This window comes from Ipomoea nil, unplaced genomic scaffold, assembly GCF_001879475.1.
Source record: "Ipomoea nil cultivar Tokyo-kokei standard unplaced genomic scaffold, Asagao_1.1 scaffold3105, whole genome shotgun sequence".
In the NCBI taxonomy this organism is placed as follows: domain Eukaryota; kingdom Viridiplantae; phylum Streptophyta; class Magnoliopsida; order Solanales; family Convolvulaceae; genus Ipomoea; species Ipomoea nil.
The window spans coordinates 2923801-2938073 of NW_017619533.1; the positions used below are offsets into that span (position 1 = coordinate 2923801).

At 36.9% G+C, this 14273-nt stretch overlaps 1 protein-coding gene across 1 annotated transcript; it reads right to left on the reverse strand.

Moving 5' to 3' along the window:
• Positions 1–281: 281 nt before the first annotated feature.
• On the reverse strand, positions 282–826 carry LOC109166807. Its single transcript, XM_019315685.1, has 2 exons — positions 520–826; positions 282–451 (listed from the first exon to the last, which is right to left on the reverse strand). Exons 1-2 carry the CDS (start codon positions 824–826, stop codon positions 282–284), a joined length of 477 nt encoding a protein of 158 aa, XP_019171230.1.
• Between the last annotated feature and the right edge of the window lie 13447 nt (positions 827–14273).

Consider the following 14273-nt stretch of genomic DNA (forward strand, 5'->3'; position numbering starts at 1 on the left):
GCTTTGTTAATGTGATTACCCCCATTTTCTTAGGTAATCTTAGATTACCTTAAATTATTCCAGTTTTGTCCTTGTTAAATAATAATAATAATAATAATAATAATAATAATAATAATAATAATAATAATAATAATAATTATTATTATTATTATTATTATTATTATTATTATTGTTGTTGTTGTTGTTGTTGTTGTTGTTATTATTGTTGTTGTTGTTGTTGTTGTTATTATTATTATTGTTGTTATTATTTTTTTTTTTTGAAAACCAAAGAACTTCATAAATTAATAAGGAACCAACTCCGAAATACAACTAGGTGGAATGTAATCCCACACACCAAGGACAGCTGGATGATCAGTCGCCTGTGCAAGCACATGAGCTACATGATTAGTTGACCTTCTGACATGGCGGACAACAACGTCCTCAATGTCTCTAGCAATCAAACGGGGCATTGCTTTAAAAGTAAACCAACATGAGAAAAGCCCACAGACGAGGAATTAAAAGAAGAGCAAAAATTTAAACAGTCAGACTCAAAAATAACAGAAGCCATTGAGCGATTCTTAATCCAGGTGAGAGCTTCTTTCACTGCCACAGTCTCGGCGATGTAGGGATCTCGAACACATTGCAAATGCCCGGCATAGGCTGCTACAAATATGCCATCATGGTTTCTAATAACCGCACCAAAACCAACATTGTCTTCCAATAAAGCTGCATCAACATTACACTTTAATTTCCCTTCTGGAGGAGGTGACCAAATATTGGGGGATTGAAGACTACCTTGCATCATATTAGGCGTACATAGATAAGCCTGCTTCCAAGACGTGACCATAGCTTCAACCTAGCTTACAATCATTTGTATCGACCAATCCTTCTCATTCCACAGCTTATCATTTCTCACTCACCACAAGGTCCAAAACCTTGCAACAAAAAATAAAGCTCTATCCAGGTCCGAATTACATAGCTCTGATTGGACAAACTCAATGACGGATTTTCCATTCAGCACATCACCACTGCCCCATGTATGGCGAGCAACTGGGCACTCATAGAGTATATGGACTATCGTCTCCACATCAGAAGCACATAGAGAGCATCCCCCACCAATACAAACCTGTTTGGTACGCAAGACTTCACGCACAGGCAACAAATTTCGCACAATACGCCATAAAAAATTCTTGATATTAGGAGGCACCTTCAATTTCCACAACTGCTTCTAATCTGTAAATTCCAATCCCGAGTCTTGTATCATATGGTTCTGAGTTTGGAGATGATACCTATGTTTAACGGAGTAAAGACCTCTCAGGTCGCCTTTCCAGCACCATGTATCTACATGCGTAATTGAGAGTGGAGTGTGAAGGATTCTAGTTACATCCGCTTCAACAAAAATATCTCGCAAAAGACCCTCATCCTAACAACCATCGGCAGTTCAAAGATTACATACCCATGTGTCTTTTAACTCCTCTATGCGGTCCGTTTGGTTTCGGATTGTCAATATCAGCTAGCCAAGGCCAACCCCAAACTAGTTTGTCCTCACCATTGCCAACCCTTCGTAGAAGCCCAACACTCGTTACATTTCAATTTAGCCAAGCATGGCCAGCTTAACCAATGGATGCCTTTGGCGTTGCATGTAACCTTGCTCTACCAAAACCGGTTCAAAGACCTCTCAATAACCTCACAAACCGTAGAAGGGAGAAGGAAGACCGACATGGTATAAATTGGCATGGCTTGTGCAATACTCTTACCAAAACTTCCTTATTTGCTCTTGAAATGAATCTTTTTTGCCACATTAATTCTATCCCGCACTCTCTGTTTGATATAACAAAACACAACAGTTTTGTTTCGCCCAATGAAAGAGAGTAGACCAAGATAACGACCGAAGTCTTCGGCTTGCTACACACCAAAGACATTCGCCACATGAGTACATATGTCTGGCGATGTGTTTGTACTAAAAGTGATGCTAGACTTGTCAAAGTTAACTAGTTGCCCGGAAGCCGAACAATACACAGCTAGGAAATTCCTCACCTCTTGTGCCTCCGATATATTTGCCCTGAAAAACAGTAAACTGTCGTCCGCAAAGAACAAGTGAGAGACAGGTGGTGCCCATCTAGCTATTCTTATGTCCTGAATATTCCCCCTGACCTCCCGTTGTGAAGAAGCAACGACAGACCCACAACACAAACTATGAACAAATACGGCGATAAGGGGTCTCCTTGACGGATGCCCCTAGATGGAATAACAGTACTTACTGAATCCCCATTGACCAAAATATTGTAGCCTGACAGATGTAACACACAATTTCACAAGATCAATCCATTTATTAGCAAAACCGAGCGTCGCCAGCATTCCTTCGAGATAATGTCATTCCATACGATCGTATGCTTTGGCCATGTCTAATTTCTGTGCTACCCAACCCACACCACCTGACCGCCTCGTATTTAAATAATGGCCAATTTCCCCGACAACAATAATATTGTCAGTAATCAAGCGATCCGGGACAAATGCACTCTGAGAAGGGGAAATGATTATATCAAGAATAATTTTCATGCGATTTGAAATTACCTTTGCCAAAATTTTATAGACCACGTTACACAAGGCTATTGGTCTCAAATCCAATACCCGTTCTGGAGTTTTCTTCTTCGAAATAAGCACCACATTGGTGTCATTTAACCCTATAGGCAAATAGCAATTTGCGAAACAATCAATAATAAACTTAGAGAGATCGTATCTGATAACTGACTAGAAAGCCTGATAGAACGAAGGGGACATACCGTCTGGTCCTGGGGCTTTATCGAGGGCTATGGAGAATAAAGCATCTTTCACCTTAACAATTTCACCGGATGAAGAAGTTGATTATTCATGGCCTGAGAAATCCGGGAGGGTACTCCGCTGAAAAGATTCCTATCGCCAGTTGAAGCCTGGAAAATGATTGAATAATAGTTCATGATCTCAGCTTTCGTATAATTGCCATCAACCCATTATCCCGCATCATTATTCAATCGGCTTAGGAAATTATTTTTGTTTCGATGGCTTACAAAACGATGAAAATATTTCATATTTGAATCCCCTTCTTTCAGCCATAATTGTTTCGAACGTTGTCGCCATTATAGTTCCTCCTGAGCTAACAAACTACGAAGTTCTCCCTCCACTGCTAGGAACTCACTTACGTCACTTGGGCTACGGCTGCTACGTAAATAATCAAGACAAGTCCTTAAACGTTGTATTCTTTGACTAATTTTGCGAAAATGATCACCACCCTAATGCCATAGATCATGTCCGCAAATATAAAGCCTCTGCTGAAAATCAAGGTGAGTTGACTGCCTCCATGATGATTCAACCACCTATTTACAATCGGCATCCAACAACCAAGCGGCCTCAAGTTTAAACTTCCTAGGGGAACGATGAAACGACCGTCTATTCAAATCCAAGAAGATGACATTGTGATCCGAAGAAATGGCGTGAATATTTAAGACCGAGGCATCATCATACAAGTCTCTCCATTCCGAAGACACCACTGCCCTATCAAGGCGCTCTTCTATCCAGTGATCAGTGCCTCGCCCCCTCTCCCATGTGAAACCATGCCCATGCATGCCTAAGTCAAAAAGGTTGCAGTCCATAAGAACATCATTAAAACCCCGAATAAGATTGTCGAGATGTGATACAGTCCCCTTCTTTCCACTGTGACTGGCGATGTCATTGAAATCTCCGATCACAACCCATGAAAGGTTGGATCATCCCTTTAAATCTCGGAAAAGATTCCATGCTTGCTGTCTTTTGGACCTTTCCGGAAAGCCGTAAAAGCCCATTAGGCGCCAAGGTGGTTTGCCCGCAATTGAGACTTCCATGTCAATATGATTGTTTGAGAAGCTGATTAATTTTGCCATATCCATTTCTTGCCATAAGAGAGCCATACCCCCTCCTAAACCAGTCCTATCCACAGTAAATAAACCTTCGAAGCCCAACCGTAGTCTCAGATTTTCCAATTGAGCCGATCGAGCTTTTGTCTCCATGAGGAAGACAAAATTGGGTCGCTTGTTGGACACGAAGCCTAGTAATTCACGAACTGTCCAAGGGCCACCCAAACCCCGACAGTTCCAACTGAGTACTCATTGGGCTGGGCGAGTCTGAATCTCCAAACCTACCGGACACGCATTTTTTGGAATCTCCATCATATGAATATCACTGGCCACATTATGATTCTCGTCCACCCCTTCCTCCCGTCTTCGCTTGAGATCAACATGCATAATATTAGCCTCCTCCACCCGAGTAGGGTTAGATGAAGAAGTAGCCGGCGTAGACGGAACACATACTGCCTTCTCTGGGAGATCCGAGAGAAACCATTTAGCCCCTACTGGTTTCGATTGCCTCCTATTTCCAGCCCTTAGCCAAGCACCATAAGGGTAGTCCTTCGGATCAATCCCCTCCTAATAAACTTTACGGTAGAATGCTTCAGAATGCCCTATCAAGCTGCAGAAAAAACAAAAGGTATTTAATCGTTCATATTTAAACAAAATCCACTCGTAGGTGCCATCCCTCATCCGGAGTTTCATATTTCTCTTTAGAGATTCTTTCAACTGTAGCGTAACACGAATGCGGTAGAAACTCCTCCAATTACCTCCAAAGTTGTTGGGATCTGCTTTCATGAAATGGCTGACATAATTGCTGATCTTCTCAATGAACTCAGACGTAGCATACGGCTGTGGCAAGTCATGGATCTGGACCTAGAAATCCAAGGAATCCAACACTACCTCTTCTGGTCGACTTCTTGGTGGTATTGGTTTGCAAACCATGGTTTGGTTTTCAAACGACCATGGCCCTTCATTAATCACCAGCTGTATATCTCATGGGTGCGGGAACTGGAAATCAAAGAGCTTGTCTTCAAGCGGGATACTCTTGACTCCCATAACAGGCCGCCAGACCGAAGCAAGAACTTGCTGCATATGATCGAACATAATATTTCGATCGGTGAGAACACGACCTACTAGTTCCCAATAGGTTACGCTGCCACTAGGCTGATCATGATCCGGCGCATCCAAACCTCCAGCTTCTTCCCCCGCCAGCGTCAAACTAGCACAACTATCTTCCAAAGTTCGGATATCCATCAGATGGGACATATGAAGACAACAAAGGCAAGGACAGAAAACAGACAAAGAACGAAGGATCAGACAAAAAGAGTGACCATAGACACACAATAAAGACAAACAAAAAGAAACCCTAGATGACTGGGGAAAAAACTCTCTAGAAACCTTAGAGAGAGAACCGCGTGAATATAGGAGAACATGTGGACCATGCTCCAAATTGCTTTGTAGATCATGGTCCACGTATAATTTACCATAATATCAGGCAAATTTTTGACAACATAAAAATAACATATGTAATTCTAGAAAGAAAACATAGCAAACTTTTTACAAATTTAGTTTAATTGGATTGTTATTTGAAAAATAATATTTTAAAAAGAAAACAATTATACGCTTGTCAGGCTGTTCCAGTTAGGAGTATAGCTACTGGGAAAATAATTATTACTCCATAGTCCATATATATTTTTGAATGATTATATTATTGAGTCATCCGCAGCCCAAAGGGTACCCTACATGTTAGGTACGACTGATAATAGCATATAACTCACAACTTAATATGGAAAATTTGTACTTAGATACCACTTAAATTAGTTGTCAATTGTCATTTATGCATGTCAAAAAAGCAGATGACTCACAAATACTGATAATTTGAATAGTTGTGAGGCCTGATCTCACTTTTTCAAATGATTTTATTTATTTTTTATTTTTTTGGAATACAACAAATTCAGAAATTCCTTGGTTGTAAAAATAACTTCACCCAGACTACACATTCGAGTAACGATTGTGAAGAGTGGTTGGTCATTTTTATTTATTTTTTTGGTTGTGGAAAACCCCCTATCACTAGCCTATATTGTCCATTGAGTCATTCCATTAGAAGTCGAACTTGGAATCTTGTGGTTACCAAATCAACAATCTGACCAATTTAACAAGGGTTTTAGCCAGATATATACATTATATTGAATAATTTTAAGACTACTATAGCAACATTGTACCGTATATATATTTTGATTCCTGAGCAGCAGTGAATTGCCACCTTCAAAATCAAATCAGCATCTGAGTGGGTACCTCTAAAAAGCCAGCCTTGTGGCCCATGGTGGAGCTGAAATCAAAGATCATATATCTACTTTATGTTTTATTAGATTTTAGAAGAACCCACTTGAACAGAACAGAATGTTGGTTGGAGGGCCTTCAATAATGGACCTTTTACCACTCGACAGCAGAATCTGGGACTTTTTTTTCCCTTAAAGTTGAGACTGTTTAATTACCCGACGTTGTTGCATATAATACCATATCAGGATTATACGGTTGCTGAAGAGTTGTTCGAATAAAGATGAAGGAGGATGCTTGGCGGTAAAGGAGTCCAGGATGAATAAAAAATAGAAGATGGGAAAAAAGAAAAAAATTTAGTATAGCTTATTTTTGAAACGCTACCTTTCAAAATAAGATATTATTTTAAGTTACTAGCTTAGCTTATTTTTAAAACATTATTAAACAGAGTTTATAACTTATTAATAGTTTAAAATAATCTATAACCTCTTAAATAAACTCTGACAAACAGAACCACTTCGATAGGTCTACCGTTTAAAAGTTAGAATGTTTTTATACAAAGTGATGCAGAAGCTATTCACTAATTGTTATGCTGTGGAACCGTGTCCACCTTGCAAGGTGGACACAGTTCTATGTTCATAATTATTGAACTATATGTTTATAATTATAAAGCTATATATTCATAATTATTGAACTCTATATTCACAATTACGGAACTCTATGTTCATAATTACTGAACTATATATTCATAATTATAAAGTTATATATTCATAATTTTGAACTTCATATTCACAATTATTGAATCTCTATATTCATAATTACAGAACTATATGTTAATAATTATGTTCACAACTCTATGTTCATAATTATAGAACCATATGTTCATAATTTTTAAACTATATATTTATAATTATGAATAATTTTGAAACAGTTCCACCTTGCAAGGTGAATACAGTTCCACATCATAATTTGCCCTATTTTATCCCTCTTACACAAGTTGTGCAAAATAGTATTGTAAACAATTGAATCAGTGTAAGCAGAGTAGTTATGTTGTGCATCCGTATGCACCATGCATGGTGCATACGGATGCAAAAACGATGTCGTTTTATTAAAAACGCGCATCTCCCCTTAAAAAAAAAAATTCAGGTTCGATTCCTAGCAACAACATTATGTTGTTCATTCATTCTAAAATTTTAGTTCATAGATTATGGAATTTTAGTTCATTGGTTCTGGAATTATAGTTCATCGATTCTGGAATTGTAGTTCATCGATTCTGAAATTTTAGTTCATCGATTCTGAAATTTTAGTTCATAGATTCTGGAATTATAGTTCATCGATCCTGAATTTTTTTTGAGTAAATACTCAAAATGATCCCTCGACTATAGCTAAATTCACAAATTGGTCCTCGACTTTTAATTTCAACCAATTAAGTCCTTAACTTTGCAATTTTAACACAATTTGGTCCTTTGTCTATTTGACCGTTTGTTGACTGCACTTTTTTAGGATATATATGTAATTTCATGGTCCATCGTCGGTTTTTTAAGGTTCCGGTTGCATTTCAAGACCGCACTGTTACATTTGAATCCACTGCACCCCATGCCGGAGAGATTATAGCTTTTGATAGATAGATCGTCGAAGTCCCTGGAGTGGCTCTTCGAGAAAGCCGTGCCTTCAAGCGATGTAGGCAAGCTGAACCGGCTCGGGATCCCCAAGCAGCAAGCGGAGAAGCACTTCCCCCCTCCGAAACGGCGCTGTCACCTCCAAGAGCGTTCTCTAAGCTGAACCGGCTCGTGATCCCCAAGCAGCAAGCGGAGAAGCACTTCCCCCTCCGAAACAACGATGTCACCTCCAAGAGCGTTCTCTTGAGCTTTGCACTTGAAACTACATATATATCCTCAAAGATCGCGGTCAACAAACGGTCAAATAGATAGAGGACCACCTCCTGTCAAAATTGCAAAGTTAAGGACTTAATTGGTTGAAATTGAAAGTCGAGGACCAAGTTGTGTATTTAGCTATAGTCGAGGGACCATTTTGGGTATTTACACTTTTTTTTTTTAAAGGGGAGATGCGCGTTTTTAATAAAACGACGTCGTTTTTGCATCCGTATGCACCATGCATGGTGCACACGGATGCACAGCATAATTTGCCGTGTAAGCATTGGAATTTAAAAAGGACCGTCGTTATATCATAGACCGCGGTGCATGTGCACCGCGATAAAAAACGGCGCCGTTTCTTTAAGTAAAGAAACGGCCAGCCGTTATAGTTAATGGAGTCCGCTTGTTTGGTGTATTAAACAGCAACTGACACTATAGTATATTTAAGCCGACACTGCAGTTATATCAAAATGATACTGTAGTTATAGTGAAATGAAACTGCAGTGTATATAAAATGAAACTGAATAACATTTCACATATTTGAGTGTATATTGTACAATGAAGCTGTAATTATATCAAAATGATCATGTAGTTGTGTTTTAATGAAACTATAGTGTATATAAAATAAAATTAAATAACATTTTCACATATTTGAGTCTATAAATATCGAATGAAACTATAGTTATATCGAAATGAAACTGTAGTTGTGTTGAACTGAAACTGCATTGTGTACAAAATGACACTGAAGAACAGGGTTACTTTTTGCAAAAGGGTGCGAAACGGCAGAAAACAAACACTGTTTATTTTCATTTAAAAAAAAAAGACGCGCGGTGCATGAGGATCATGCACCGTAGTGCATGATATAATTTGCCTAAAAAGGATACGTGGGCTGGTATTTGTGCTATTGGGTCTGGGTTGATAATTACTTATCAAATTAATTATTTTAATTTTGTTAATTTGATTAGGCAAATTATGTCGTAGATCCGGATCCAAAACGTAATTGTTTTGCTTCAAAATGATGCCGTCTGAATTAAAAAAAAAATAAAAAAATTACTTCCTTCCTTGCCGTTCGTTTTTAGAATTTGTTCTTCTATATTCACAATTTTTGAACTCTATATTCACAATTTTAAAACTAAATATTCACAATTTTAATTCTCAATATACAAAATTACAGAACTCAATATTCACAATTGCAGAGCTCTATATTCACAATTTTAGAACTGAATATTCACAATTTTAGATCTCAATATACATTATTACAAAACTCAATATTTACAATTGCAGAATTCTATATTCACAATTATATCAACAGTATAACACAATTTTTGAATCTATATTCACAAGTTTTTAACTCTATATTCACAATTTTTTAACTCTATATTCACAAACAAATAATAAAATCATTGGATGGGGCAACGGTGCCACTAACGACACCTTTATTCCAAACACGCAAAGCTGCGTCGTTTTGGACTTGAGTCCACCTTGCAAGGTGGACCTAGTTCCATGGCATAATTGATTCGACTAAGGTTTATTTAATTTGGTTAATTAAATGACTCAATAAATATTTAATTGGTCTAAATGTCTAATTATCTAGTTAACAGTAATTGGGTATTAGGTTGCTCGACCCAAAATGATAAAATATTTAACTGAGTTGGACCATACTATTTGAATTAATTGGGTTGCTTAGCTAATTGTTGGGTTTGACTTGATATTGGCCCATTAAGAAAATATGCAATCATTATTGCATGGATCATGGTCCACACAATTGTGTGGACCATAAATAAAAATTAAATTTTTAATATACTAAAAGTACATTATTTATATACTAAAAGTATATTATTTTAGTACTGAAAGTGCATTATTTTATATATACTATCAAATAATGTATCTTCAGTACACAAATGATGTACCTTTAATATATTAAAAGTGTACCACATATTCATGATCCACACAATAATTTGCCGAAAATATGTTGATTAAATAATTTTAAGAATTTTGGATAATTTGATATGATTTGAAGATAAGATGGAACTATGAATCTGGACATGATGGTATCACGGTACATTCTTCATAATTAATTCAAATGTTTATATTTAATTTGAAGATTATCCAAAAAGATAAAGGTTGTTAGATTTTTCCTTCCTTCACCACTATAAATAGTGGCCTCATTTTGGAGGGGAGGGAGCTCTTCTCATAATCTGCATATCGAAACTCTATTGAAATACCATCAGGATATTATCTTGACAATTAAGTTGCATACAAGTCCTTCATTGAATAACAAACTACTTGAATGTGGAGGCCTTTTAGCAAGGAATCAATAGAGAATTAAATGAATTCTAATATCTAGAGATTGCATTCCTATTTTTACCCGACACTTTGAATTTGAATATAATTCAAGTTTTTCGCATTTACAAATATGACACAGCCAGTCTCATTTCTCTACGTACTACCAATCTACCTCTACTGCTACTAGCGTATTCAATAACGTTCAAGGGGCGGAGCCAAAAAATTCATGTGGGGGTGGGGATCAAAACTATAACAAAAATTTACAATGTCAATCAATATCAATAATGATCATACATGACATCATTATATATATATATATATATATATATATATATATATATATATATATATATATATATATATATATATATATATATATATATATATATATATATATATATATATATATATCATACATAACTATACTATGTATTATTGATAATAATTTTTAATTATACTTTATGTAACAATTGATATCTATGTCAATTGATACTTTATAATTTTTCACATAACATAAAATATATACAATAATAATATTGCTTGTCACTCTTTTATCAAATAAAATTTATCATTTATTTTGTTGGCAACATTTTTTCACATAATTAACTGATGATATTCATTTTACTAATTAACTTAATATTAAAAAATTTGAGGGATGCGGACGAAACTCAAAACCACGAATTAAAGAACCAATATTAACATTAGTTTTTCAAATTTCAAAATTAATCTTTTGAATTAGCAAATGTACATCCTAAAAGTGTAAATAAATAATAAAAATACACAATAACTAACTAACTAATTATTTACTTGATTTATTTATTTTTAAAGAATTTTTATTCCTAATATAATAATATATACAGCCAAGCACCTTGTGCTCAGATGGCACATCTCCCCTAAAGGGAAGGTCACAAGATCGAAATTAGTCCAAATAATACCGTACCATGACGTATCTAGAATAGTCGAAATTAGTGAAATAAAAAGACTTATACAAACATGACGTATCTAGAATAGTCGAAATTAGTGAAATAAAAAGACTTATACAAACTTGTGAAGTAATACCATCTCCAAGGGTCCAAAGATGAAAATCATTTGAATATTCCATCACAGCAAAAAGAATTAAAACATTTATAGCTCCTACATAAATGAGTAGTTGTGCAGCAGCTACAAAATAGGAGTTAGATAGAATATAGAATAAGGATATACAAACAAGAACCAATCCCAACGAAAAGGTTGAATAAATGGTGTTGGGGTGTTGGGGAATTGACTCTTTGGACTGCAATAGATAGAGAAAGTATAGAACATATACTACATTGTAATAGAGTCAATAGTGTTCAAAAAATATAATAACAAACACGACATTTGTGGAAGAGCAATTAGCTAGCATTGCTAAGACTCTTGAAGGAATGACCTTCCTCCTTCAAAATCAAGAGCATAATGAAGGGGAAAGGAAGTCGTGCTCCAAGAAAGCAGCCCGAGGGTCAAGAAGAGGTTACTCCACAATCACCAACTACTGTCAAGCTTGCAGTGGTATTGGAAGAAGCTACTTTACATCCACCAGCAACTAAGAAAGCATATCAGTCACCTAAGGTATGATATTGCTGGATCAGTTGAAGGACTATCATGCGGGCTATCAAAGGAAAGCTGGATTAAGGCCAGCTCTCAAATACCTATGCCAAGCCTTACAACCAAAGAATTGAAGAGTTTAAAATGCCCTTCAGCTATCAACCTCCTACGTTCCAACAATTTGACGGCAAGGGTAACCCTTGGTAGTATGTTGCCAACTTTGTGGAAACCTGCAATGCCGCAAGGACTTATGGTGACCTATTGGTAAAGGAGTTTGTCTGCTCTTTTTAGAGCACTATTTTTTTTTATTGGTACGCAGGCCTCAAGTCTAGCTGCATTGATAGTTGGCATGATATGAAGCGTAAGTTCTTGACTCGTTCTATAATACAAAGAGAATGTTAAGCTTCTTAGAACTTACCATTACCTTTCAGTGAAAGGGTGTGCGTTCTGTAGCCTACATTGAAAGGTGCACGACTAAGCATCAGTGGTTCTCACCCACACTTCACTGTTCTTCTGCAGAGACATAAAATCCTCCCATATAGTAAATCACTCTTTGTAGGTGAATATTTCTTCATGTCTGTTATGGGATTTAACCTTGGTTGGTTTTAGAATAAAAAAGTATTCAATGGAGTGTGATCTAAAGTATGGTGGTGTGTATATGTCAGCTGATTTGGTGTCCAATATTCACTTCCACACGGTGAAGTTGTTTGGTGCCCTATCTATGCAATAACCAAATGTGGTTGCTAAGTAGTTGGTAATAATACCTCTGTCTACTACAAGAGGGGCTTTCCCCTAAATGTATCATGGTAGTTGTAGAAGAATATTTGATATATCAATTATGTATATATTTAGTCATTATTAGGACTCTATGTATTTGGGTTAGATTATGATTCCCTATCCTAGTCTCCCTGAGGCTTCCTCTTTATATATACCTCTAATCTGTACAATTGTAATTAACATTATTCAATACAAATCATTCAGTTCTCATTTGGTATCAGTTCGCTAGGGTTCCCATTATCAAACAAAAAATCTTCCACTAGAGCCGATTATCGTATGACCAGCTTCGTCCCTTTCTATCGAATGTGAGGGAGTTGATTTCTCTCAAGCAAACTAAAGAGGATTAATTTGCAAAAGGTGGTTGAGAGTTTTGAATTGGATAACGTGAGTCATTCTCCATCACCACGTCAACAACAAACACAATCAGCAACAGAATCGATGGCAAATTGGCATCAACAACGTGCTTCTGGACACAATCGAGACAGTTCGTACTGAGGTCAGCAGCATAGCAGACGTGGTTTTAAAGTTCAGTGTCAAATTTGTGATGGTTTCGGTCACACGGGAGCCAATTCTTTTCAATGCTATGATGAACAATGTCAAATTTGTAATGGTTTCGGTCACACGGGAGCCAATTTTTTTCGACGCTATGATGGACAGTGTCAAATTTGTAATAGTTTCGGTCAGACAGGAGCCAATTGTTTTCGGCGTTATTCAGGGGCTCTGGGTTCTCAGGCAAATTTGGTGTTTCAGAATTGTTTGGGTGCTAAAACCTCGTCAAATTCTCATACTTGGGTTCCGGACACTGGAGCCACAAATCATGCAACTCCAGACAAAGCTACCCTTTCTACCTCAGAGAAGTACACTGGTAATGACACTTTACGTGTCGGTGATGGTATGGGACTTTCTATTAGTTATGTTGGTCATGCTACTTTTGATACCCCTTCTAGGTCTTTTACGATGTCTGATATATTGCATGTTCCTGGTCTGTCTACCTCTTTATTATCTATTCCACGTTTTGCTACAGATAACAATGTGTACTTTGAGTTTCATCCTTCTATTTTTTCTAGTGAAAGATATCACCACCAAGGAAATCCTCCTACGGGGCAGTAGTTCGGGTGGCCTATACACTTTGCCTGTTCCACATTTCTCTCTCTCATTACGGGGTATGCATCATCTTCCACATCTTGTCCAGGTAACAATCGACTTCGACCTCGGGTGTGCTCATTACGGGACACTTGGTCATACGCAACAACTTTGCTACAAGCTTCACGGGTATTCCCCCGGGCACAAATTCTACAAAAAAGGAAAGACTAAGGGGGCGTTTGGTTCAAGGAAACCCAGATTACCTTAGAAATCTGAGAAAGGTTGTTAGGAATATTTTGTAAATTTTGATGAGCCGAATGTATTTCTTTTGAAAAATCAAGTAGTCCCCATTTTTATTCTATTTGAGTCAGTTTAAGTCTACAGAGTATGGTGCACCCATATCATGCAACCCATGTACAAGTCTGGAAGATCATAATTTATTTGAAGAAGTTAAGCGGGATTATAGCCTAACACAATTATGATGCAGATAAGTCACTAAGAACCATGCTAGAGGAGTTGGAAGAAACACGTGTGAGCTATGCCAAGTGATCCTAAGTTCAAATCTTAAGAGAAG

Coding starts and splice junctions, on each gene's coding strand:
- LOC109166807 (XM_019315685.1), bottom strand. CDS start 826: ATGGTCACGTCTTGGAAGCAGGCTTATCTATGTACGCCTAATATGATG. Junction 452..519: donor TGTTATTTTTGAGTCTGACT/GTTTAAATTTTT, acceptor TTACTTTTAAAG/CAATGCCCCGTTTGATTGCT.